The sequence below is a fragment of the Larimichthys crocea genome, chromosome XII (assembly GCF_000972845.2).
Source record: "Larimichthys crocea isolate SSNF chromosome XII, L_crocea_2.0, whole genome shotgun sequence".
NCBI classification, from domain to species: Eukaryota; Metazoa; Chordata; class Actinopteri; family Sciaenidae; genus Larimichthys; species Larimichthys crocea.
The window spans coordinates 5211998-5238784 of NC_040022.1; the positions used below are offsets into that span (position 1 = coordinate 5211998).

The following is a 26787-nucleotide window of genomic DNA, read 5'->3' on the forward strand; positions in this document are numbered from 1 at the left end:
AGAGTGGTCAAACTCCAAAAACACCCATATTTCCCATATTTCCACATTCACACATATGCAAAATCAACACTGGTGAATATTCACCTCCCATTTGCTTCCATTCTATGTGATCAAATAATAATAATAAAACCTGTTCTTCTGGTAGCTTAACATAAGCAAATTTAAAGCTTCAACGCATTGTTAATCTGTGTGTGGTTGACAGACTACTAAAACAGACTACCTGCAAACTAATGCATGTATATAGCACATACTGCAATGCCCACATTTTGCCTCGACAGATCGCTCACCTGCACTTGCTTGTATGTGACCACCACCCGAATAACGGCCTTTTCTCCCTGCTGCAGTCAGGAAGAACCTTTCTTCTTCCTTACTAATATTATAAACTACTGTGCAGTGTTTTATGATCTATAAAGCTTTAAAAACATGTATCTATTAGAAAAATCAACCTTTCTGGATTGTATATCATTGTCTTTACCAAACTGGGCAATTGTCTTGTATCGCAGTCATTGGTTGTTTTTAGACTCACATCAGCAGAAAATGAAGTTGCTAATTTCTTGTCACAGTGAAACATTATGTCATCTGACAAGCTACTGCATTGGCCAATCAAAGACATGTACGTGCACATTTCTGGTCGATTACTTTGTAACTTGAGCTGCATAATATTTACCTCCCAAATGTCAAAAAGATAAATTGATTGTTGCCAGCTACCCACAAAGTTACCCGCACAGCACTACCCCTGCTTCATGTTTGTTACTGTGGGAACGCTTTAGCAACATTGTAAGACAACACTGACTTACTTCTTTTTTGCCAGACACCACATTTGTTCTGTGTTAGTACTCTTGGAGGAAAAGATCTTACAAAAGATGTGACTAAGAAGTTACACTGGTGGTCTTATCGTAGCAGGAAAGGACAGCAAATCTTCTGGCCCACTACTGCATCACTATTTCTCTGCAATTTACTGAGTACTTCAAGTTTAAGTTTGCCATAATTTGTGAAATATTTTCAAAACCTTCAACCTCTCTGTCAAGCTTTGGGAATATATTTACTCCATAGTGGAGTCTAGTCCATTTGCATATACAGTATATCAGCGGTTTAGACCAACAATAGCAATGTGTATTTAATCTTTTGACTAGTACCTGTAGCAACATGCCCACATTTATGTTGTTTTTGCTGGAGGGCTACTGACAGTCTGAACATGATCATTGTTTTTTTTTTTAACATGTGCCAGATATAAACCTGTCCCGTGTGAACATATTTAAGTTTGAGTGTGGCCTTTCTAATTGCATGTTTTCTAAGGACTGTCTAGAGTGGCGTGTTCTTCAAACATTCTTTCTGACACTCTGGTGGAAGCAGTGTCATTCAACATCTGTGCTGACGGCCATGACCTCTCAACCATGGACGGAAAAGTTGTTATCAGCTGGAAGGAAGAGCCGGAACACCGAAGCCAAGCCAAACAATAGTGTGTGTTTCCATGTTCCATGAAATCAATAGTATCACGCTGAGTTCTGTCTTTTCCCATGATACCTCTCCATGGCTTGCAAACATTAAATCCTTTCTCACAGGCCCAATGGGGATAGTACTGCAGGTGTTAAAGCGTTAAAGGAGGATGTTTGTTGTGAGTGAATTACAGCTAGTTTTAATGATTAAAAAGATTCTTCACGTGGTCCAACTTCAGAGGGAAATCTTATTCAAAGTGAGTTTTGGGAGTTCGGAGAAGCTCAGTTCATGGGGACAGCACAGGACAGGTGGGGCACCGGGTACTGGATTTATTTGGCAGTTACACCAAAGATGGCTCTGAGCTGTGAAGTCATATTCCAGGACCCCGTCTCCACCTGTTTGTAACCTGTAATCTGTTTGTATCTAATGTTACCTCCCCATGAATTCTCAATATGCAAATTAAGTATGTGGAAATGAAGAACCAGTATCTAGCAACGTGCTGGCTGCTGTGTTGGCCAATCAAATACAAGCAAGCACACATAACTGGTAGATTACCTTTTAACATGAAAGCTGTATTTCTACCGTCTAACTCGCATCTTCATGAAGAAAGTTTTCCACCTGCACACAACTGTATTTCTGGCTGTAGTGCTGTGTTTTGTCATCTGATAAGCCTTTAAAGCTCCTGTGCATCAGGAAGGCCTGAAGGGTGTGGGATTTTTACGGTTGCATACCCAAAAGCTTGGTGTCTCCAGCTACTTTCTACAATGTTATGTACCTTAGCTTTCGAATGCACTTTTAAATACCTATTGTATTACCAGACAATAAGCAAACATAATATAATAAATTACAATGAAGGATAATAAAACAAACAGTAAAATTAATAAAAGTCTATAATAGAGTTAGCGTCCATGATCTGCTTTAGCAGGTCATTCCAAAACAGGTTTAACAGCCAGGAATGATGTACCAGAGGATCTCAGTTTGCATTCAACGTCATAGAAGGTCAGGAGGTCAGCTATATATTGTAGAGCTAACCCTCTACCTGGTTGGAAGACTAGAAATATTCTATGTAAATGCACCCCATTTACCATTTTAAGGAGTTCAATTATAATACTATGATCAACACTGATGGTCAAAAGCTGAAAGATCCAACACAGAAATACAACTAATATAAATTGTGTTGACCACAGTCAGCTGCTGATATCATTTAAAACCCTAAGTACAGTTTATGTGCTATAACCTGCTGTAAAACTCAACTGAATTCAAATGACAGAGATTAGTATTTTCTTCTTTCTTTCTCTCTTGGATGGAAATGATTACGAGCATCTGGGTCTAGTGTGGTGTTTTTAAGGAGAGATTGTACTACTGGCATTTTAAAATAATCAATTCACATTTGTAATTGATTCAACAGCCTTTACACTGCTGGATTCTTGAGTTGGATCTATGTTCATTATTTTATTAATTACTTATTAATTAGATCAGGTCAGCTATACATTTTGAAGCTAATCCTCTATAAGCCTCATTAGTACTTCATTGTTTCCCCAGTCCATCCTAAAATATTTTAATTTATTTTAAGATGGACTGGGGAAACAATGAAGTGGTTTTAACTTTTTTGGCATATTTTGACCCACCTCTTAACCCCTCCAGCAGCTCTCTAGGGGCAGTCCCAGGGAGAAGATGACCTGCTATCCATTAGGTCCACCAGCAGCAGAAAGGAGTTTGATAGTGGGGTGGAATAATTGTCACCTGTCTCAAACTGGTAACCCGGGAGGGCTCACCAACAGTACATCCAATGGACCAGTGAAACTTCTTGAAGGATACCAGGCTGCTGCAGGAATTCATTGTTCACACATTCAGATGAGCGGCTTGAGATACAAGGGAGAGGTGTAGTTACATGACCTTTTAACTTGTGGGATGGATTCAATTATGCCTCACTTAGATATGATCACAACATGGTCACCTTCAGATGTGTCACATTCATTACTTCATATACTCTGCATACATTTACATCGGCATTACTCCTCATTTATTTTGACCCCAATAAGATATATAAGCCTCCAAAGTTTTCAAAATCTACTTGCAACACACGACCACAAATGCTAAATAAATTACATTACCATAAACCAACCCAGAGCCTGAAGAGTGATGCAACAAATTTGCCTAATAGATGTGAGTATGAATATGTATAAGAACTCAATGAGATGATCTGGCCGACAGTCAGGCAGAGGAATGACAACTGTGTGCTCTTATCCAGCTGAAGGACAATAACATCTGCAAAGTGGATTACGTGTGCAGGTAGAAATGCATTGCCTCATCCATGGATGTGGTTCTAATTTGGTAATGAGGGTGTAGTGTAGTAATCGGGAGATAGATAACACCCCCAAAGATATTCTGTGGTAGTTCAAAGAGTCAATATATCAGTTTTCACACATAGTCCAACTGAAATTATCTCAAATCCTAATGAATGGACAGGAGTGTTGTGAAGGCCTGTATTTTACCAAGCTGTCCTTATCTAATGTCATGTCATCTGCAGCTAACAGTGCTATCTTGCAGGGGTGACAGCCCCCCAAATAACCCCATCCCCACTGCATTCCTCTACTGATGCGAGGGTGAGAGAGAGAGAGAAAGAGAGAGAGAGAGAGACAGAGAGAGACAGAGAGACAGAGAGATGGATTTGATAGATCAATAAAAGGTACAGTGTGTTCTCTGCTTAAACATTAACATCGCACCAATCCCTCCCTGTATACATACCTGCAGCTCAAAATGCAGCCTAGAGCTAAATTTGTCTAGTTTGGTTGATTTATTCATAAATTCACTTTATTTGGATTTCCCAAAACATTTGACACAAATATTAAACTAATAATTCAGATGTTAGGTTAAAAAGACCCACAGTACTCATTAATTAACTTGTTTTAACACAATCCACTAAAACTTTCTCTTAACCTCCCTCGCCTTTTTTATTTAAAGATTAGGATGTACATGGTAGGGACAACTATTATCCATAATACGCATGTAAGTAAAGTAGCATGTAAATGCTGCTTATTGTCATAGATTACAGTCATACAAGATAAGTACATTTGAGAAGTTATTGATCTTTACTTTCACTTTGATATAAAGAAAGCATCATTATTATTAAGAATCCCTTTTTCCACGCCTGCCATGAGAGGCAGCTATAAGAGGGTAGAGATGTAAGAAATGTAAGTATACAAATATACACATCACAGAGCGAGAAATAAACCAAATTAAATCGTAAATTAAATCCCGACTAAAAATCTGTCATCTTTAAGAGCCGATTAATCTGGAATTCAAGAGAATGTAATGTACTAGATCCTACAGACCCCATAATGCACCTTTACAGTACGTTCATTAGGCACCATGATGGCCGTTTAATTCAGCCAAGTGATTAAGACTGTGTTAAATGGAGTTTGATTGTCTTGCCTTTAAAGTTGACATAACCACAGGGGTGGTCTGTCTTTGCGATGATAGGTGAAGCAAGACTACACCCAATAGGGTCCACCCAATAGGGTGTAGTCTGTGAGGCTGATACAGGTACTGTACCATGACAGGAATGTCTGGCTGGGCTGTTGAACTGGTACGACAGCATTCTGATTGTGAGCACAGGCGTGAATCAGCCATCAGGAGAGGCTGATACACTGCAGGGGCTTATAGAGATTAATGAAATACAGTATGATACAGTACAATTTCAACTATTTAATTTGTTGCTATGGAGCAGAAGAATAGTGAAGCGTGAGTGACAGCACTTCCTTGTTAGAAGGTTTTCAGCTACTCAAGTTTCCGTTAACTAACAGCTCTGAGGTGCTGCTCTACTCGTAACCCTGACCCCTTTGTGGGGGGGGGGGCACGGGTCACCTACACATATTCACCATCATGTACTTATCTGGTCAACAACCAGACAACCAACCGACCAACAGAGCAGTCCAGACATTGCCCTATGTCCTGCTAAACATGATACATATCACTGCAGAAAAGACAGAATTGGCGATCAGTGAAACAAAGCACAAAATGTTTTATGCCTTGAGTGCATGTACTGAAATCAACATGGCACTGAAACACAACTTTTTTGTTTTCTAGAACTACAAAAAACCAATGTGTTCAATAACTAGATTAAGTGTAGACTAGACTAAAATTTGTGTAGGGGTTGAATAGCCTCCACTGGTGCTCTCGTGTGGACAACATGTGCACACTGTACTGCCCTTAAGTTTCCCTGACAGGGTTAAAAGTTGGATGACTTCCACATACGGTACAAAAACCACATTGTTCACCCTGAATCTGAGCCTTCTGTCCAGTTCTCTGTTCGCCTGTCCAGTTTGTGTGCATACTATGTGTGTGACATTATTTTCAATGCGTGGTATGTCACATACTGTGCATACCTGTCTGTGAACCAGCATCTAGAGAAAGGCCATAGCAACCCAACCAGGAAGATGACATGTTGAAAATGTGGACAGGTGTATGTGTTGCTGTTGTACTGTGTCGATGAATGTATGCAGTTATGACATGGAGAAAACAGACAACTATTCATTCTTTTGTTACTCCCATAGTCCACATTCTCTGAGGAGGTGTGACCTTGGTAGCTTTAAGGTGTGTCCAGCTGTCACCAGAGTTTTATTACCTGGAGGACGTGGGTTTGCTGCAGGTATGACAAGTATGACAAAATGCATTGGTGCTGTGGGTGTGCCATGCAGGGGTGGAGCCTTTAAGGTGACTAAGTTGTCTTTTACAGTTTTGTACTTTGGCCTGACTTTCCCCTTAAAGTATCTTTAAATTTTAAAGTTTTTTTTTTGGCCTTTTCAAGCTTTATTTTGATAGACACAGCTGAAGAGTGACAGGAAATGTGGGGAGAGAGAGATGTGGAATGACATACAGGAAAGAGCCACAGGTCGGATTTAAACCCTGGGCTTCCACAGCAAGGACTGAGCCTTTGCACATGGGGCGGCTGCTCTACAAACACCGCCCCGTAGCTTTAAATTTTAAACTCTTGTGGCTTGCTATTGAAAACTGTGAGATTGTACCAATGGGCCTCGTGGTGATCTGGCAGGGCTGAAGAGATTAGTCCCACTGAGACTGCCAAGTGACCAACGTAAACAATTCTTTGTCCAAATTGTACTATTAAACAAACCAGCAGGTTTGTTGGGTTAATGCCACACATGTGAGGAAGCACACAAACGCTGAATTGCACAGGGTGTGGATGTCATTCCAGATTAACATCGCAGCTCAGGTGTGGCAAGGTGACTCTGTATCACAGACTAAACTGAGAAAGCATTAGAATAAAAACATTGTGACGGTAATTTAAATGTTAGTAGCGACATGTAAGCAAGGGCGTTCTTGTTTCTCCCTGTCAGAGTTACAAAAATATTAAATGTTTTTCTTTCAATGAAACAATGACATTTGCTGTAGTTTTTATTTCTCCCCCGTTAATATTTAATTTTCAAATACACATATCTGCAAAGTCGACACATACATATCACAAATATATCTGCAAAACATTCACAGACAATGAGAACGAACTAAAAGCCAACTAAAGCATGTTTTTTTATGGTTATTTTTTGTCATTTGGTTAAGGTTAGGGAGAAATTGTCATCCCTGTTAAAAACTGAGTCAAGACAGGATGTGGTGCAGAATGTGTATTTTTTCAGTATTTAACCAAAGCACAGTCTTTGCCTAAAATTGTTTTTGTTATGTAAACCTCCTGCTGGTACTTGGAAGTTAACATAATGTGCAGAGCCAAAACATGTCACACTAAAACAATTTTGTAATTCGTAAATAAATCATTTGTAGGGGACAGAGAAGGGGAATTTCCAAAAACATTATGCCAAAGAAATTACCAGAAAAACACATCTCTGTCGACTTTTACAAACTTATTTTTTTATGTTTTGGGTAGCACAACTAAGACATCTGAAAACCGTGCATGGACAAGGTGAAAAAATGTAAGCCTTTAAAGCAGCAGTTTCACCACTATTGTAGCAGGTGAAGGGTGTGTGCAGCAACACCTCTCAGTGACAGGAGTGGCACACTCTTCAGATTTAAAACAAACATGTTTTCACCATGGAATCCACATTCATACACAATACACTGTATTAAAAGTCCAACTTCACAGCAGAAATAAACATTTTTACAGCCTGGTACAATAAACACTTTTGATCTCTAAGGCTAATTTCAATGTTTGTAACTGTACTGAGGGTGAATTTTTTTACAAGTCACCTGTTCAAATTATGTCACGGCTTAAAGTTATGCATAACTCAGAGTGTGGCATCTAGGCTTCATTTAGCCCGCCTCAGCTCCACCCATGCACCACATCTTTACTCATTGTTAGATTAGCTGGGAGACAGCAGAGGCAGGACTGCCAAGATAGTGATGGCTTCACATTCAGAAACCTGTGGATGATGTCATGGATACTACATCCATGTTTTATACAGCCTCATTTAATATAAAACACAATTCTAACAACCAAATCTATGAAAATAATCTATATCAAGGTTCAAGGAAAATGCAAAACAATCTCTGTGGTTACAGGATATGGAAATGTGTGTGTGTGTGTGTGTGTGTGTGTGTGTGTGTGTGTGTGTGTGTGTGTGTGTGTGTGTGTGTGTGTGTGTGTGTGTGTGCACCCTGAGACCAGCAGAAGCTAAAGCCCCCAAAACCCTAGCAAAGCCCGTCTGAGAAGAAACTGCTGCTCTGTCCATCCGGACTGTAAGCCTAACAGAGTCATCCCTGGTTACTGTCCAAACCAACACCACACACAGGCTGCTATTTCTATACTTGTGGACCCATTTAAAGGAATAGTCCAACATTGTGGGAAACACTTATTCTCATTCGTCATTTTATCTGTGCAAACACTGAGGTGCAAAAATGACAGTTTGCTGATTTATGGGCTGTTATCAAACTATTTCTTACTGGCTCCAGTTATATATTTACCACAGAGAAATAAGTAACCGAGCAAGCAAATTTCCCAAAATGCTGAACGATTGTTTTAAGCAAGGCTTGCTGTAAACCTGACATATGGTTACAATAAACCTTTTGGGAGCAATGTAACTACATCAACAAATTATACTAACAAAGTAGCTTACCTCTTGGTAATGGTATAATAAATACAAAGATATAATGCTGGCATGCAGTTTTTACATATAGATATACAATCAAAGGGCTACAACAGAGTAAAGGTCATGGAATCAGGGTGGTTCATACTCTTGGGACTTGGAATGTAATACATTGGTATCTTGTGTGTAAAGTTGAATTATTCACCTGCTTTGGCACTCGAGGTAATCTCATGGGGTGTTCCAAATGAGAGGGCTTTATCATCTGGGGACCATGAATGGACACTGTTCTACAGACAGACCCATAGTGGAACATTTAGCAGCTAAAAGGTGAGATAGTTTTTGCAGGAGTTTGTGGAGACCAAACCAGAGCCACCACCAGACTACATATACCCTAGCCTAACAACTCTATATGTATGTCATATATTGTAATTCAGCTTGTTCTGTGGTCCCCAAACAAAACCTCAGGATTTTGGAGGAATTCATAGTAGTGATGTGAATTCAGCGTTATCTGAATGAATAGAAATGATGACAAAACAACAAAGTTGTTATAAAGTTGAATTATTCTTGAACCAGTCTATTTGTTCTTATGCGAGAGCCAGCTGGTTCATCAAACTCTTGGCCTATGGACTCCTCTGGTGCAAAGTTTATTGCCTTGCTCAAGTGTAACAGTCACTTAATGACTTCTCCATGTTTCCTCTATCAGTGTTGGGGATCAAACTAGTCACCTTCCACTCAGGGTCATTATTGTGTGCTGCATTGAGTGAGATCATCACATCACATTCCTACACTTCCCATCCCTCCCTCTGTACACCTGAAACCTGACTGTCTCTGAGATGAAAGAACCACACCTCTACCTGGTATGTCATGTGAGCAGAGTGTTTGTGAGTGTGTGTGTGTGTGCATACTTACACTATACCCACTTGTGTGAACCTGCTTGGCTGGATCCAGACTTTTTTTTTTTCCTTTTGAATGATAATTAGATTTCCTGCCTGACAGGTCACTTAAAGAAGAGAGAACACTTTCTATGACAGCCTCTCCTCCCCTCAGCCCTAAATTACAGGAGAAAAACACTACAGCTCTTCACTGAGACTGTGTGACTGCACAGTAATACCTGGGGTCAAAGGGATAAAGTGACAAGTAGAACAGAAAAAGAGAACGAAAGGACCTTTTCTGATCAGAATAAGTGAAAATGAATATGGAGATAGTAATGCAGGTGTATTTGCTCCTGACTGCTCTCCTGTCTGCTCTGTTACTAGCTTGAGCGTTAACTTCCTTGTAGTCTTTTTTATTCTTTAGACTAGACTTTAGACGAGTGTTAGCTTTTGAAGACCCAGTAGACCAAAACCACTGGCCAGATTCCCATTCAAATTGGTATGCACACTCCTGTTTAAGGAATGATTGCTACTTATTTTATTGCTGACCTTGTAACCTTTCCTGTGGCGCCACCAGCAGGCCACTTAGAGAATTTGAACATTCAAATGTATTTATTATTATTATTATTATTATTATTATTATTATTATTATTATTATTCAAAAGTATGATAAAATGAATAGTACTTCATTATGGACAGGATATTATTTTTCACCTTCGGTTGGGCAAATAGGATCCATCTTTGTTTATGCAATATATTTACATAAATAAATGAATAAATAGAAACATATACAGCATATGCAACCATAAAAGGAAAATTTAAGGACTAAAACAACTTTATTCTAATAATTTTGTGACAAATTACACCAATCAATTAAACAAACTAATATAAACTCAAAGGTCCATTTACTGAAGTTTAAACTGCATCTCACATGTTTTCTGTTGAGGCCCTTTGAGCTCAAATTCATTTGTTACATGTATTGTTTCCAAAGATCAAGAATAAACTTCTGCACTCAGTCTTTCATTATTTCTTTCTTCTTTTTATGTTTTAAGAAGTAATAATCCACCATACAGTCAGCACTAAGAGGAAATTGAAAACGCAACTTTTAAGACAGAGATCTACCTCAAGCTTGAGGACGTATGTTGCATGAATATGTGAATACATTACTGGCTTACGCAGAGTTTGATTGCCTGATATATCCAGCAGAACACTGATTTGTATGTTTGAACTTTTCATGATATTTCAATTTGCTTTTGGCTTAAGTAATTTTAAACTTTATGATACATTTTACAGAAATACAGACCATTATTCTGTTGGTGTTTTCTCCTTCCACAATGCTGGCAGTGTGCTGCAGGAGTTCAGTGTGATGTGTTGTGACAGGAGGTGTCTGCTGGGAGAAATATGATGGAGGCGAAGTAATAAGACTTCCTGCAGAGTTATGAGGTTGTCCAGAAGAGGGTGCTACATGTCCAGCTGCCCGTGCTGACTTCAGTAATAGTCAGTACAGTCAGTATGCTGCTCCATCCTAAACCTATTTATTACCGACTGTGGACTGACTTGAACTCATAGAGGATGTGTTGACGATGATGACGCTCAATAAACTTCTGGGTAACCATGACAAGTGGCCATGTTGAGTTTTTGTAAAGATTTGAAACATCATTTATCATATCACTTTGTCATGTGTGTATTTCTGCCAGATCTCCACTAGGAAAAGCAAATGAAAAGCTTAAAATGACAACACAATAAAAAAAAAAAATTCCTGGTTAGACAAAATTACAAGTTATTGAACCTGCAATAAATTACTTAATTCAAATTATAGCATCTTAAAAATGTTCACACTTAAGTTGTTAGAAACCGACACTACCTTTAATACATGCTGTAGGTGAGTGAGTGAGTGTATGCTGTAGTTTTACGGTCAATAGTTAAGATCAGTTAAGGAGGAGGCGAGGTTTTAAGGAGTGACATCTTGGTTGTGACTAGATTAGCTTCATGTCCCCAATCCTATCTACAGCCATTAACTAGCTGTGGGATTAAGATAAAAGAAGACTGGAGTACAGAGATCTTAATGAGAAGTGTAAGAGAGAAAAGGTTTTACTAACTCCATCAAGTCAAGCTGTAATGATTGATGGCACCAGACAAGCTCCAGTACGACATTTACTGGACGTCAAGATGATGGAAATGATTGGCATTGTGTGTGTATTACTTTAACATTAATGTGTTATGAGTCACATATTAATTTTGAGACCTTATAATCATCGTAGGTCAAACAAACTGTTAAGATAAGTGTCAGTGAGAGCACAAAGTTCAACTTTAAGTCATTCATACAAGATAAACCATGTGGTTATATTTGTCTTTCATAACTAGACCAAAAGTTTTAATGTCCACAAGCTCTGGACAGCAGGTCGGATAGGCCTTATTGTCTTGTTTTCATGCATGGGCCTATAACAGAGATGAGAGAGCCACATCACAAGTACATAATGTTTGGGGAGAATGTCACAGTGATGGATATCTGTCTTCCGTCATTAGTACAGTGTTGATTTTAGCTTGGCTGGTGGGCTCAGATTCAGGCCTGTTAGACTTTGCTGACAGATTTATCATGAGATCCATCCATAGTTATATATGGGTCCTTTATTGTACAGTATAAAAAAACTGTTTACTAATGTGAATGGAGAGTTGTGTAACTGTATCTCAATCCTTGTGTGCATACCGAGATTGTTTAAAAAAAGAGAAGCGAGAGTATGATAAGATTTGTAAATGTGTAGACACATCTGTGAATGGGTCATTACATATTTGTTTGTACAATTACAAATTTTAATATACACACACAGATCAGGAATTCTGTTTTAATTAAGATTTGTATTACCTTTTTTGTTGATGAGTCTCATTACCAGGTATTCAAATATCAATCAGCAATTATCTACTACCTATATAAAGACTAATTATCGACAATAAACTGTTCAGTTATGTTTGTTATAATGCTCTTGATGCTTTCTCTACACTGACAAGAATAAAAATCAATTTCTTGATTTTAAATAATACTATAATCTGCATTGTTGTTGCCCCCCCCCAAAAAAAGTTTTTTGTTTGTTTGTTTGTTTCAGAATACCTGTCTACTTACCTCAGAAGAAACACCTGATGAGCTGCAGCACTGACTCTTCATACATTGATATTTATCTTTTTATCTTTATAAAGACTGTAGGCTATAAACGGTCCACACCAGTAATAGGCTCGGTAGGTAGTCCTCTAAGGACACCTGGCAGGTAGTTGCTCTCCTGTGTGCCAGCTTGGTTAGAGAACATAAAGTAGTCACTGTGATGCACATCCAGCATGTTTGCCTGAAATACTTCCAACAAGTGGGTCAGTGGTCATGCCAACAAAGCAACATGAAAGCCCTTTACACAATGATCTTTGGGAACAGTGAGACTGCTGTTATTTCTATGACATGCTCTCTTCATGTACATGTAGGTACGATTTGGCACAAAATGAATGGGTTTCTTACTTTCAGATAATGGTAGATTAGTCCATCGATGTATTAAAGGAGCAAAGTACAGCTCTGTCAGTAAGCCTTGCTGCCACTTTATGCCAGTGCCCAACCGTGGTACTAAAACCAAAAAGCATTTTCCTTTTAGAACACATTTCTGAAAGAGACCCAAACAAGCTCAATTATTACTCCTTGCATTATTTTTTTTTATTTTTATAATTGTAAAAAAGCCCCATGACATCATCCCAATATGAAGTTTATGGGCAGTGCGGGACCAAGCAGGCAGAGCTGGGCAGTGCACCACACAACACATAAGTGAACCAAAAATCTTTTTTTGCTATTTACTTTTAAATGAACGGCTGCCATCTGTATCCAGTTTTTAAAATACAACCCTGTATAAGGCAGGCTTCTAATTTCTATCTTGTTTTTACTGGCTGAAATGATGATAGCCAATTAAGATAATGTTAGCTCCATCACTTAAAAATTATACAATCTAACAGGTCCCTGCAGCAAGGAACCCCCAATCCAAAATCCCAACAAGTACAGTGCACATACTGTAGAACACTATAGATGGCAGCTTCATTATATTTCTCTCAGAGGTCCAGAAACCAGAAACTGGTCCCAGGTTTCTGTGTCTGCATTACTTTGTGCTTAGTTGTACTTAGGAAAATGCACATGTAAAATGCTTCAGCATCGTATGCACCTGAAAAACAACAACAACAGCATCACACATCCACGGATACATGAACCGTACAACTAACTTCATAACATTTAAACATAAGGTGACTGTCACAAATTCTTCCAAGCACGCTACTCCTTGTGGATAATGTAGGCACTGTTTTTCTTAATTGGACCCTGAATGCAGCAGCAGTGATCCACAGGAGCCACACAGAGCCGGGGTTCTGCTGCTGTACGGACAGTAGGACCTGTCAGGACATTGAAATTTTGTCAAACAGCTGGGTTGAGGTGGGTCAGTCAGCAGGAAAAAGCCCACGTTAGATTAGAATCGGACCGACAGAGCGTCCCGTTACCGGAGCAGTGTCCTGTCTCATTGATTCAAAGGGGGATGAATGCTGACACATCCACGCAGTCAGCGAAGGCACCGGGCTCGCAGGAGGGCAAGCTGAAGAGCGGGGCAGAGTGATGCGTTTAGGGGGGACGGGGGGCACTTTGTTTCTACTCTGAAACTTGACAGCGGCAGCGGCAGCAGCAGAGGTGGGGGGGCTGGACACCTGGACCACATTTGGATAACATGTCTCTGCTCAAACAGCGAGGGAGAGAGCTCGAGCGTTTCGACGGACTGTCGCTCATTTACTGGTACGTGAAAAGTTTGAGTTTAACCACGGCCCGTGCCTGTTCGCTCCGGGAGCGGGGCTGAAATACAACAACTTGAATGTGTTTTTATTTATTTGTTTATTTGTCTTCTTAAGCATTACCATATACACCTTTGGCTCCACTGATATATATGACGTAGTTGTTTTTAATGCAATTTGGCTCACTTGTTGACATGTACAGAGCGGCAAACATGGCGGTAACAAGGATGGTATCATTTAAATTAAGTTTGTTTCTTCAGACAGGTGGCTAAATGAATTATAATCAGTATTATAGGCTATACGATTCTCACTAATAGCTAAGGCCAATGTCTGTTTTTTGTTCCTGTTTACATTCACAGCAATCATTTTAATATGAAATAGTATGTAAACACAGGTGTTACTAATGATACTAAAATTAAGGTTCAGTTCCATTCAGGTCAGGGTGGTGCTGTGGTGCTGCACTAAATGGAACATAACTTAATTAGCATCATTGTTAACACCTGTGCTTGCCTACTATTTCATGTCAAAATGGCATTTGATAAGTGTGTGTGTGTGTGTGTGGGTGTGTGTGTGTGTTGGTGATATAGTTCAGCTGAGCTGGTTTTGCACTGGGTACGTTTTGATATTTTAAAATGCAGTGTTGTTTATTTGTCCAATTTGGAATTTTCTTTTTAATTTTTTATTACAAAATAACAACAAGACAAACTTGCTGCACATTTTTCTAGTTTCGATAAATGGAGATGAGATGGAATAAACTCAGAATTATTACCAACAATATATTATGTGAAGTTACATTAGAATATTTAAAGGGTAGGATTTAATGGCAATTTTAGATTATATTAAAATTGACAGAATTAAACAACATAATACACTGACTTATTTATTGTTGTTCATCTCTTTGTCACACCATTCATATACCACATTGGATTACATAACACAGTTGCCAGAGTCTAATATTAAATACATTTAGCATATATAAAGCAGTAGCTACACCACTTCTCTCCCAAGACACAATGTTTTTACAATATAGATAGATATTAAATGAAGATGAAATATAAGTGATCCCATGAGGAAGTAGGGTAGCTTGGCGATCGTGAGTTCATTTTGTGCTGTCCTGAGGGGAGGAGTCAGTCAGCTAAATGTTGGTGCTGAGTGGACTGATGGGGCTGGCTCAGCTGGGGAATGCTTAAAGGCAAGCTGAGGAGAGGTGGTGATATACTGCTGCTGGATGCCCCCCTCTCTGGACGTCAAGCATCTTTTGCTCAGCCACAAACAGAGCCACCCATAAAGTTTCCCTCATGATTCTCTCCTCCCAGAAGTTACCCGAGCTCTGGGACTACTTTCTGATCTACGTCTCAGGAGCCTTAGAGTTTAATCCTGACAGTGAAGACGTAGACCTGGGACTGTTTCCACTCAGGATGAACCCCACCATTAAGTCCAGGTAGGTGGGACACAGGTAGAGGCAGGAGCAGCGGTGAAGAGGGATGCTTTAAAATAAACTGCTGAGAAACCGATGCCTTGAATCTCTGCCAGGAGAGAGGTCAGTTCAGGATGTTTGAAATAAAATGGAACCTGCAACTTAGGTCAAATTCAAATACTCTTTTAAAATGGTCTTGCAGGAGTAACAGAAACTGCTTTGTTTAGTTTGCATCACTGGCTAGATATAGGTTATAGTAGTAGTAAATAAAAGAGTGGTACTCATGGGTTCATAATAACATTTGAAAAAAGCAATATGACAATAGTATATATAAAAATACTTTTTAAAATGGCTTGATTCATGATTTACCTGGAAAAAATCGTTATCGTTTAGCGATGGAGGAAGTATTCATGTGTTTTAGTAAAAGTACTGATACCATGCTGTAGAAATACTACTTAAGTGAAAGTCCTGTACAGAAAATACTAAAATTAATTTTTTTTTAAATCATTTAAAGGAAAAGTACCACATCTTATTTGTGAAGTTGGAACCACAAAATTCACACACACACATACACACACATACACACACACACACACACACACACACACGCAAAACAATTCTCAAAAGAGTTGCTGATTACTCTTCTGTCAATCGACTAATTGATTCATCTACTTATTGTTAAGCTCTTCTTGTATAATCTCTTGGGTAATTTAATTTACAAACAAAACAAATCATTTCTGAACACTAAATATGTTTTGTTTGTAATATTAATTTATAAACTAACTTGATCACAAATATTCATAGTAACCTATTAGATCTTTGTCGATTAGCTTGATGCTGTGAAGTAATGGGAATTGCCATTAATGTACTTAATTAGCTTTGCAGAAATATTAACAATCAATCGATTGTCTATGTACATATGTTAGTGTGTGTGTATGTCTGTATGTATGTGTATTTATATATTGTGTTATAAAGTTGCCTGGTTGCTTGTAAGAATGTTTAAATTGACAAGTTTAAACTTTATCTGGTTAATGTAATTAAGTTTATACAATTAGTTGAATCCAGGACGCTCAGTTACAACACCATAAGGCCTATACTATACTGCACCGTACAATACTGCTAAAAACTGTGGCCTGTGCCTTGTCTACACTGGAGTGAACATGAAGTAATATGGACTGACAGTAACTCTTTCATTGGACAGTTTTGGTGATGTCATCCTGCATTGTCAGCACGACATGCATGCACACATCAAATTCCTGTGTTGATGGCAGGTCATGTTGCACTTTACTGAACGCGATCTGTTTGTTTCTCTGGTGAGTTCATGATCACAGCATGATTAGCAGAGTAACTGGACCTCATCTGCCATACTGGTGAACAGGTCGAAACTGTAATATTATGAGAAGGATATTACCTTGTGACTGACTTGTTTTACTCACTTTGGGATGAGGACTTTTTGGTGTTCAGACAGCTCTGTTTACACACGTGTGTTACCATGGTTAACAAATTACCTACTGTAGATAGCTCATTTCTTTTATTGCTATGGAAAACTTGTATGTTGATGATAACCAGATTCATTTAGTAGCTTAGCTTTTCAATTCATGCTAAAGTCAAATTCTATCAATAAGTCCTATGGTTGGTCTGGTTACTGCTTGAGTATCAATGTTTCCTAAGGCATCTATATTGTTATTTGCAGCATTATAAAACAGGTATCAGTCTTCCTGCTAGTGACATCACTGGATAACTTTCTCGTACTATGTTGAACTCTGTATCAGCAGTATAATGACATAAAGGTTTCATTTCAAACGTGCTTATAGACATACATCTGATTCCATGTCATTTGTGTTAACGTGGATGCTTTTCCCTTAACTCCAGTTATCCACATTAAGTTTCATTGTGAAACATTTGAACAGAGATGCATGGAGCATGAATCGCACACGTCTGCTGCCAACACAGATCAAGCAGGATGTTAAGGCAGTGAGACAGATGGAGCACTGCTGAGTGCAAACACTGTTCTTTTCTTTTTTTGTCTCTGTCTCTTCCACTGCAATTTCATATTTTGCTTTTGGCACTCAATGCTGGGGTTACACAGAACCATCAGGACAATATTGGCCTTTTATCCAATTTCAGATATCAGCTATTAGTCTGGCTCACCTCGGATATGATAAGAGGAGGTACCTGCTGTCCATAATCCTACAGCATGTTTGTATTATTTTTCATTTATTTAAAGTTAAATACGTGTTGTGGGAGAATTTTACTCAGCAGTGAGTAAAAGCTCAAATTTAGCTTGCAGTGTCTTTCAGATTAAAAAAAGGTTTCCTGGAACAGTCACAGAAGTTGGGCTGGCTTTATTGATAACTGACACAGTGACAGATAGTGGGAATGGAGGATTGTCAAATAGAGGGTATGAAAGGAGGATGGACTGAATAATTACTAGAGGCTCTGACAGGGGAGGACTTTGGTTGACGACTGGTGACCCCTGGCTGAAGCTATAGACCTGTGAAAAAGGAGGTGGTGGATACAAAGGTTAGACATAGGTTACAGACTGATTCAAAAACTCACAACGATGACTCACTTGATGAACTGACAACGAGTACCAGAGGGAGTGTTCAGGTCAATGTGGGCCTACTGGGGGTAAGACAACCCATGAAATTCAGGGGCAAGATAGAGCAGAGGGCCCGAACAATGTAATGTTGGTATATCAAGATATAAAAGGGTCAGTCTAAGGTAACAAAAACATAAGCATTCTTGTTTTCAAATTATTATACAGTAATGAAAACACAGTTATGTGATTAGAGTCCCCAAAACACTGGACCTTGTAAGTACAGCACACATTACAAATGTCAGCATTGTACTGCATAAAATTAGTAGCAAAAAGGCTAAAACATGTAAAAGCACAGGAATACTTTCACTTCAAAAATTGAGGGTTGAGCAAAGAGATTTTACACTATCGAAACCATTTTAATATTTCATTTTCAGGTGTTTTCTGAAATGGTTTACATCATCAAACTATAGTTTAACATGTAAAACTACACAGAAATACCAGGAAGAGGTCAAAGCATTACTCTTTGAATGGAGCTGAAGGGTTTTAAGGTGGATTGTTCTTCTAAATGAGCTTGCAACCGACATTTCCATGAGTATGATTTCACTAGTCAAAATCTCACAGATAGCACATTGTTCTTTTGGCTCAGTGTCCTTGACTTGATATTTATTGTGAGACCAACCACGGGCTGTGACAGTGGTGGCAGGTGTGACTGGATGCAATTTGACAGGTTATTTACTCGACTCAGGTCCTGTGGAAGTCAGGCCTCTGGTGGCAACAAACATCCCTTCAGTTCTGCTGTGACAGAGGAAAACAGCATGCTCTCATTAAGTCACCTGGCCTTAGCATCTTTCACCTCCTTATCTGGGACACTTTGTTATGATGTACGTATGTCCTCTGTTCCATTCTTGTTAATTAGAGGTCATTATTGCCTAGATACAGTCTGGCTCTCCAGTTATTTATTTTACTTATCACTGATGCTTTTAATTTCTGTGTCCCCCTAAACTGAACAGAAAAATCCTCAAGAGGCTGTTGAAAGAAATTCTGAGAAATCACTGATGTAATGAACCTGACAAGACAGGTTGAGAAAAAATTAGTTACAACACTTTAGAGTATATCCAGATATATCACAGAAGAGCTCTCAGTCTTTTGGAGCTGACTTCAAAAGATCTGTGAACAAAACAGCCATAACCCAACATGCGCACACTAATGCTAAATGTAACCCCTATATCGTCCAGTCCTCACGGTCATACCTCTACAAATTCAGATCCTCCTGTCCTCTGTAAGAATGGATCAGCATTGGCAAATTGTTATCTTCAGGTCCCTCCAGATTCTCAGTGGGGTTCAAGTCTGGGCTTTGGCCTTGGCTCCTCTGGGACATTCAGGGCCCTGTCCTAAAGCTGCTAGGCTGGGTGCTTTGTGTCGTCATACTGAAAGATGAGTATATGTTCTGGTTTGAAGTGGTGTACTTGCAAGTAATTTAGCCCTGATCATTCCCCTTGCTGCTAGAAACATCAATAAAGCATGGTTTTGGAATGGTATGATGGTGATCAGCATTACATGGTCTTCTGCATGGGCAACAGTTCTATGCAATCAGGCTAAAAAAACTGCTGTTGCTTAGGTGGTTTGATCCCAGCACAACTAACTGAGTGGGAGCCTGTGGAGCAAGTTCCAGGGACAGGAATCATTGGCCTTGGTCTTCCACTGTGAGTACTGTTTGATTAAGTTTTGAGTCCAGCAGGCTTAATGACAAACTGGGAGATGGTTCCACAGGAGAGGAGTGTGATGGCTGAAGGCTCTGCCTCCCATTCTGCTTTTGGAGACCATTGGAACTATAAGAAACCCTGAATGCTGAGAGCTGTCCTAGTGCAGTAATGGGGTACTATGAGCTCTTTAAAATATGATGGTGCCTAATGGAAAATGTTTGTGTTAATGACAGATGCATGATATATAATGTGCATCGGACAAGCCACTGGGTTCTAAAATAAAACTCTTCTCGCCTAGTCGCTGAGTGAGGCTGAACAATGCTTTGTAATTTTTTTATTTTTTTAAATTCTTTACAGAATTTAATCTGTAATCCTAAACTACACCGCTAGATGCCACTAAATCCTGCACACTCCATTAAGCGATTTAGGTCACTAGCGAGTGATGTACACTTCCTGCCACTCTGTCATTTTTTTAGTCCATGTGGTCAGTTTTTCATGATGAAAATATTCTTTAGGACTCAAACATAAAACAATCTGTATAGTTGTGTCCAATTCATCTACCCTTGTTTTCTTTTGCCATTCTTCATCGCTATATTTCACAGATATAAAGAGGTAGCTATCTACAGTAGCTATGTAGGAAGATGTGTTCCCTTTCTTAATCCCATCTACAAAAGCTCTGATTGGTTGATTTGCTATCAAATGAGCACAAAACCAGACTTGCATGACATTGGAATGTTCTCAATCATCCACGCTGGTGCTGTTGGTACCCAAAATGTTAGACGCTGAAACATAAATCTGCTATTACACATTGACTTCAAAACTATCTAGTTACTTTCTTCTTAATATTTTCTCAATAGAAAGTAGCTCGAACTAAAACTTCTCACAAGAAGGTCTGTGAGTTTTTCTATTGGATCTATAACTTACAAAAAAAGAGTGTAACAAAGTATTTGGCATTCTCAATGCCCGATTTCCTCAAAGCATGTTCATATTTTATTTCTACAGTACAGAACTTTGGCAGTGACTTTCACAGAAATGGGGCTGTAATTTGTTGTTTGGAAAATGTAAAATACTTAAACTTATACTTTTCATGACTACAGAGCCAGATCCATATAATGGGAATTTTTCATTTGACCTTTTTTGCAAAGGGTTCCTATAAATGCATGGGGACAAAATTTCTGATCACCCAATCACACATACAGTCTGAACACAGGCTGCACATGAATGGACATGTCCACTTTCACTACCATCATGTATAATGGAACCAGAGTCTGTTTCAGGGTATATTTGCACCTTTTATGTTGGTGTTGTAATCTGAATAAATGAAACATTGCTTCTATTTATGTTGGATAAAAATATTGTATGGTGCTCTTCAGCACATCCCTGTATTCCTCTAAACACGTACATTCGTATCTCCTTTTGGAGTTCTCTCACATTTTGCAGACTCTTAAAGACAATCAGCTCCATTCTTCCTTGTCAGGTAAAATCAATGTGCAGTAATGGGAGTCCAATTCACCTCTTGTCGACTCCTCTCATCCCCGTTCCCTCTGGTGATGATCGATTTGCTGGGAATGACTTCTTTGGGTTTGATTTTCTCTCCACTGAAGATGTGGATCCTGAGGCAGACTGCTGACTGGGTTTGCCTCCAGGGAAGTTTGGTTGTTGCTGATTTTTTATTTATTTATTTTTTCCCCTCTCCTTCTCAACCTATTGATGTTGCCTTACTTAGCTGAGTGGTCTGTTGTGTCTATTTCTAGTGTCAAAGGTGTCAAACACTCGTCCTTTTTTTTTTCTTTTCGAGTGTAAGTGGGCTCCTGGTGTGTGCCCTAACAGTTGTAATTAGCTGAGACGAGCTCCATGCCTTTCATTCAACTGAAGGCTAATTAAGTAATTAAGAAAGCTCATCAATTTCAATTTTTTCTGTTTTATCTTAGAATTCAGTCCTTTTGTATTTAGTTATACGTAACTTTTTTTCAAAAGCTTTGAAGGATTAATCAAAAGAAAAAGTCCACAACCAACTTACAATTATGTAATGGTACAGAGTCCTCAGAAAATAATTTGTCAAAACCTATGACGTTGTTGACATTTATACCCCTTCAATATCGAAGTGACAAAGCAACATGTAAAAGCTGTTGCTGATGTAACTTGTATTTCACAGTTCTTGTTGTTCAAGAGATGTTATTTGGGAAAATGTGATGAACAGTTGAGACAGTCACCTAGAGATAATTTCCATAGCACTTGTTTTTTTCACCAGTTTGATTGTTTTCACCCTGATTAGTTGTCGCCTGTGTCTTATCATCCTGCCTTCACTTGTGTATTCAGTCTGTGTGTTCCTTGGTTTCAGTGTCAGTTTGTTGTCGTACTAGGTGTCAGCATCCCACTGGTTTGTTGTTTTGTTTTTGGATCTTAGCTTCTCTGGAACTTTCCTTTTCATTCTGACTTTTTGAGCCGTGCCTGCCTCACCACCCTGTAAGTCTTGTGTTTTGTGTTAGTACATTATTTTTGGATTGCACAAGCTCTGCCTCCTGTAGCATCTGCATTTGGGCCTTTCCTCCTGAGTTAACTTTGCTTGCACAAATGTGACTGAACAATAGAACTGCCTTGTTGACTCTTTAGCAGCTAAATGCTCCACTAGTCTCTAACTCTGTCTGCTGTTTGGTGCTGAGCAGGTAGTTCAGAGTGTTTATCAGAGCTTTTGTTCTGAAAACAGCTTCTGCTTTGGCTAAAGACAATGCTATTAGAGCAGTGAGAGAGGAGACAGTGTGGGTGCACCTAAGGGATGATATTTAGTTGACTCTGGTTACATTGTGGCTTGTAACCACCTTGTGAAAACATACAAACGTGTGTGAGTGTGTGTGTGTGTGTGTGTGTGTGTTAAGCATGTCTGCATGTGCTGACCTAAAAGTTGGTATCAGCTCAGCTCTTCCGAGTTTCCCTGTTTATCACGTTTCACACAGTTTGAAAAAATGTGCAGGTACAGTACTCACAGAAAATTTAATATTTATAATGCATGTTCTCTCATAAGTAATTATCCTTTTAGTAGGAGGCTTGGGTAGAGATGAGCTTGTGTTTAATGCTGAAAAAGTCAAGAGTACATAAAAGAATAAAGTAAATGGTGACAGTGCTCTCACCCTCACTGATTTCAGATGTTTCTACTTCAAACGGCAGCATGCGCACATCTTAAAATCTACTTGGAAAATGAAGAGATGTAGTGAAAACATTGGTAAAATAATCCCAGGCAAACTTCTCCTAATCAGCTGCATAACCACACAACCATGATGTATTTTTATCCTTGGAATATGCAAACACAATAAGAGACTGTGATATTTTTAATTAATATTTCAGATCCAGAGAAGCCTTTTGATTTTTTTTCTTGTTTTTTTTTTCACTCTTTCCTACAGAAGGCTGAAGAGGCCACAGATTTAATTATTTTTGTTTCTCAAGATCACAGAATATTTTTAGGACATTGTTATCATAGCCGACTACAGCTGCAACCCATAAAGGAAGTCTTATAACATTCCTCTAGGAATGTATAGTGTTTGTGTAAGCTTACAGAAATTGATATTACTGTACGGGCTAAAGGTGTCAGTGTTCCTGGTTTTTATAATTGTATAAAGATTGTTTCTTCTTTATTATCTAATGACCTCAAGGCAGTTTGTATTACACAAAATACAAACAAAACACACATACATTTTTAATGAGAAACACTGAATGTTAACATAACTGTTTGTTTAGTCAGCTTCATAGGACACCTCCTTATACTGCTGAGGTTTTCCATCAGGGATTTGGGTTAGCCCTGTCAGTGTCTGCTGTTCACTGAACATGCAGCTTCTCTTCTTACCCATAGAGGGCAGCCTTGTAACTGGAAACACTTGGCAGTGATCGCTTTAGTTTTCGCCGTGTTGCTCTCTGTTGCACTAACACATCATGCTCACCCAAGAGTTTTAAGTTTGTGTACGTGGGTGAGCGTAAGTGTCTCTCTGTGATTGGGTCCCAGCCTGTTTGATTTCTCAGCGTGGATTGGATAATCCCATAATCTGATAACAACCCACTGTGCAGATTTAGTGATTAAAGTTCGGAGGCAAATGGTCGTTGCCATGGCTGCCAAATAGAAGAAGAGAATAAATCTGTTTGTGTATGTGTGTGTGTGTGTGTGTGTGTGTGTGTGTGTGTGTGTAGGGAGGGACCTATACGCTTGTTAATGCACAGAGTAGTGCTGTAATGAGCATAAAATCATACACACAGATCTGTGGAAAACATCTTATTAAAACATGTTTCTTAGTGCTCCTTTTCGTTAGAGAGACAGTGTTTGCGTGTTGTACAGTGGAACCATGTAGCAGAGACAAAAATTTGAAATTTAAAATGAACCAGTCCATCATAGCTGAGTTACCAGCATTTTTATTTAACACTACATTTTATATCATTATTTTAGATTTTGTTTTATTTCTACTACACTTGAAGATGCACCATTGTTGCTTTGTTTGAAAAATTCTTCACATTGTGTCATTATTTTAAAAAATCCATTTTGCTAACATTGATAATCAATATTTTTCACCTTCAGCGATTCAGTATATTTGCATTCTGTGTGGTAGTTTGCCTTTTTTGCCTGCACTTCAAATTGTTAGCATGTACAAGGGATTCACAGAGTCTGCACAAGGCAGGATGCTGCCACCAGCAGTCGATACGTGTCATACGTGAGGTTCCAGTCAGATCTCTGGAACCTCAATCACTGAACCATGTTCACACCCGTGTCACCAGATCAACCAAACTAAAATTTTAACTTTTTTTTTTTTTACTGTAGAAGCAACATAGATCATGACTATTATCTTGAATCTTCTCAGATCATAAACACACCAGTAGGGAGATATTTCTGTTTTTTTTTCTTCAAGGTATCGATGTGAGCAAAAATACTTAATTAAATAAGTAAACAATTCAAAGTAAGTATACTGTAGAATGATGTTCATTAATGAGCCATCTTTCACTCTTATGCATTACATTAAATGGAAAAAAAATAAAGCAAAAAATTAAGAAATCCTGTTAGTTTCATTGACAGTTTCCTTGGAATCACTTATTTGGATAATAGGATTTTGTAAAATGACTCCACAGTATGATCCTATATTCATAGTATGATTCCAGTTGAATTGCGAGCCTGGAATATCATACTTTTAACAATTTAAAGCTCAAAGTGGACACATTTTGAATGTGGGTAGTTAAGTCCCAGTGGGTTTAGACTATTTGTAATCTTCAGTTATTCAGGGAAGTTTATCTAAGGCCCAAGCTCCATTTTGCGGGAACACTGATTTTTACAGTGTGAGGATTTTTTTTTCCTCACAGCACATCACTTTCGAAAAATCATTTTACCTCTATGAAATGTAACCAGGGCATAAGTAGTTAAAAGAAACCTTTTACTCACGCCAGCAGTAATGTATTCATTTTGTTTTTGACTGAACAGTACTGTAGAGAAATGACTTGCCTTGAAGAGTATGCATCTTTTCTTCCATAAAATGGTAAATACTGAATGCTTTAAACACTCAGAAAGCAAACCACCACCATCTCTGCAGAGCGTTTTAGCTTCTATTAGCTCATTGTTTAGTTTTTTGCTCTCTGCTCCAACAGAGGGAAGCTGTATTTATTAAAAAGGGCTCTAATGAACCCTGTGCATGCTACCTGCCCAGCAGCAAATAGCAGACAGAGTTAGAAACTAGCTGGTGAACATGCTGCAACTTTTGGCTGATAAATAAGACACATCTTTCTCAGGCATTGGTTGGGACAAGACAGGAGCTAAAAAGAGTGAGTGTTGCATGTATGCTACCAAATTAATGCTAATGTTTGCTGGATCTGGTAACTGTAACTGTTTACCAACACAGTGGGGTGATAAATATGAATGTGCACCCCATAGCACTTCACCACAAAACCATTGACCTTGACAGTGTGTGAATATAAAGCAACACCCTGCAGCCTTCAGCTGTTTTTTGGTTCAGGTCTAAAGCACCCTTCAGTTCTTCAAAGCGTCTTTGTGAGATGCTTTGAAGGACTGCTAAGCTTCTCTAGGTATTACATTTTAAAAAATGCAGGATTTTAAATGTTATGTAATCCAGCGGCTGATCAAAGTAAACACAAGTCACCCAAATCAAATGCTTATTGAAAGAATTTCTGTGGCTTACCCCAAACACTGATTTGCCCTTTAGAAAAACACAAACGATTCAAACCTTTTGAAATATGGATGGCAGAGGAAAGAAGGTGCAACTGAATGTGAGGCTTAAGGTCCTGAGCGAGAGTCATGTCCCTCTGAAAGGCTGTCTAGATGATGAAAGGAACAGCAAACTGCCCCCGCATGTAACTGCAAATCTTTCTCGATTTTCACACAAATACACCTACCGAATAATCTTGATATTAAACATGAACTTTGTTTTTGTTCCATTGAGAAAACAGAAAGTCCAGGTTTGCACCATATGCAGTATGTTTATATATCATGAAATCCAAGAGTTTCCCTGACCACAGCTGCTGACTGTTGACTGTTAAAGGTTTTTTTTTGTTTTTTTTGTTTCTTACTTTAATAGCTCAAGACAGTAAAAGGTAATATATAGTAGAATAGAGAGTAATGCATGTCAGTGTTTCCCTGACTACAGAATGGGTCACCCAGCTGCAGGGCTACAGTGACGATCTTTAAACTTGTGCTGCAGTGGGTCAGACTGTCGATCAATCTTTTCCTAACCCAGGGCCAGATGTATTGAACAATACAAATGCACAAATAACATGTAAATGTCACAAATGTAATTTACCACACTTGATCTGGTATTCATATAAAATGTGAAATGAAAGACCTCATGCATACTTGAGACACACGCATATATATGCCACATTTTTTCAGTCTACATCTATCTGTAAAACATTAAAAGCGCATTTGAAAACTTCAAATTCAAGTTTTTAAATAATGGTATTCTTAAATTATAAGTGATGAATTTGATCATTC

General features: G+C 38.7%; 1 protein-coding gene across 6 annotated transcripts in view; it reads left to right on the forward strand.

The window, feature by feature from the left end:
• si:dkeyp-72e1.9 (syntaxin-binding protein 4) overlaps positions 1 to 26787 on the forward strand; it is a 73784-nt gene that overhangs the window by 7854 nt on the left and 39143 nt on the right. For 3 of the 6 annotated variants that reach the window (XM_027285286.1, XM_027285287.1, XM_027285288.1), the window contains exon 1: positions 13732 to 14159. The exons of 1 other annotated variant lie outside the window; for it this stretch is intronic. In XM_027285286.1, the coding sequence (XP_027141087.1) occupies positions 14095 to 14159 (65 nt within the window). In that variant the 5' untranslated portion in view covers positions 13732 to 14094. Of the gene's footprint in view, positions 1 to 13731; positions 14160 to 15471; positions 15597 to 26787 lie in introns of those variants that run through there. 2 more of the 6 variants (XM_027285290.1, XM_027285291.1) reach the window with 2 other exon arrangements.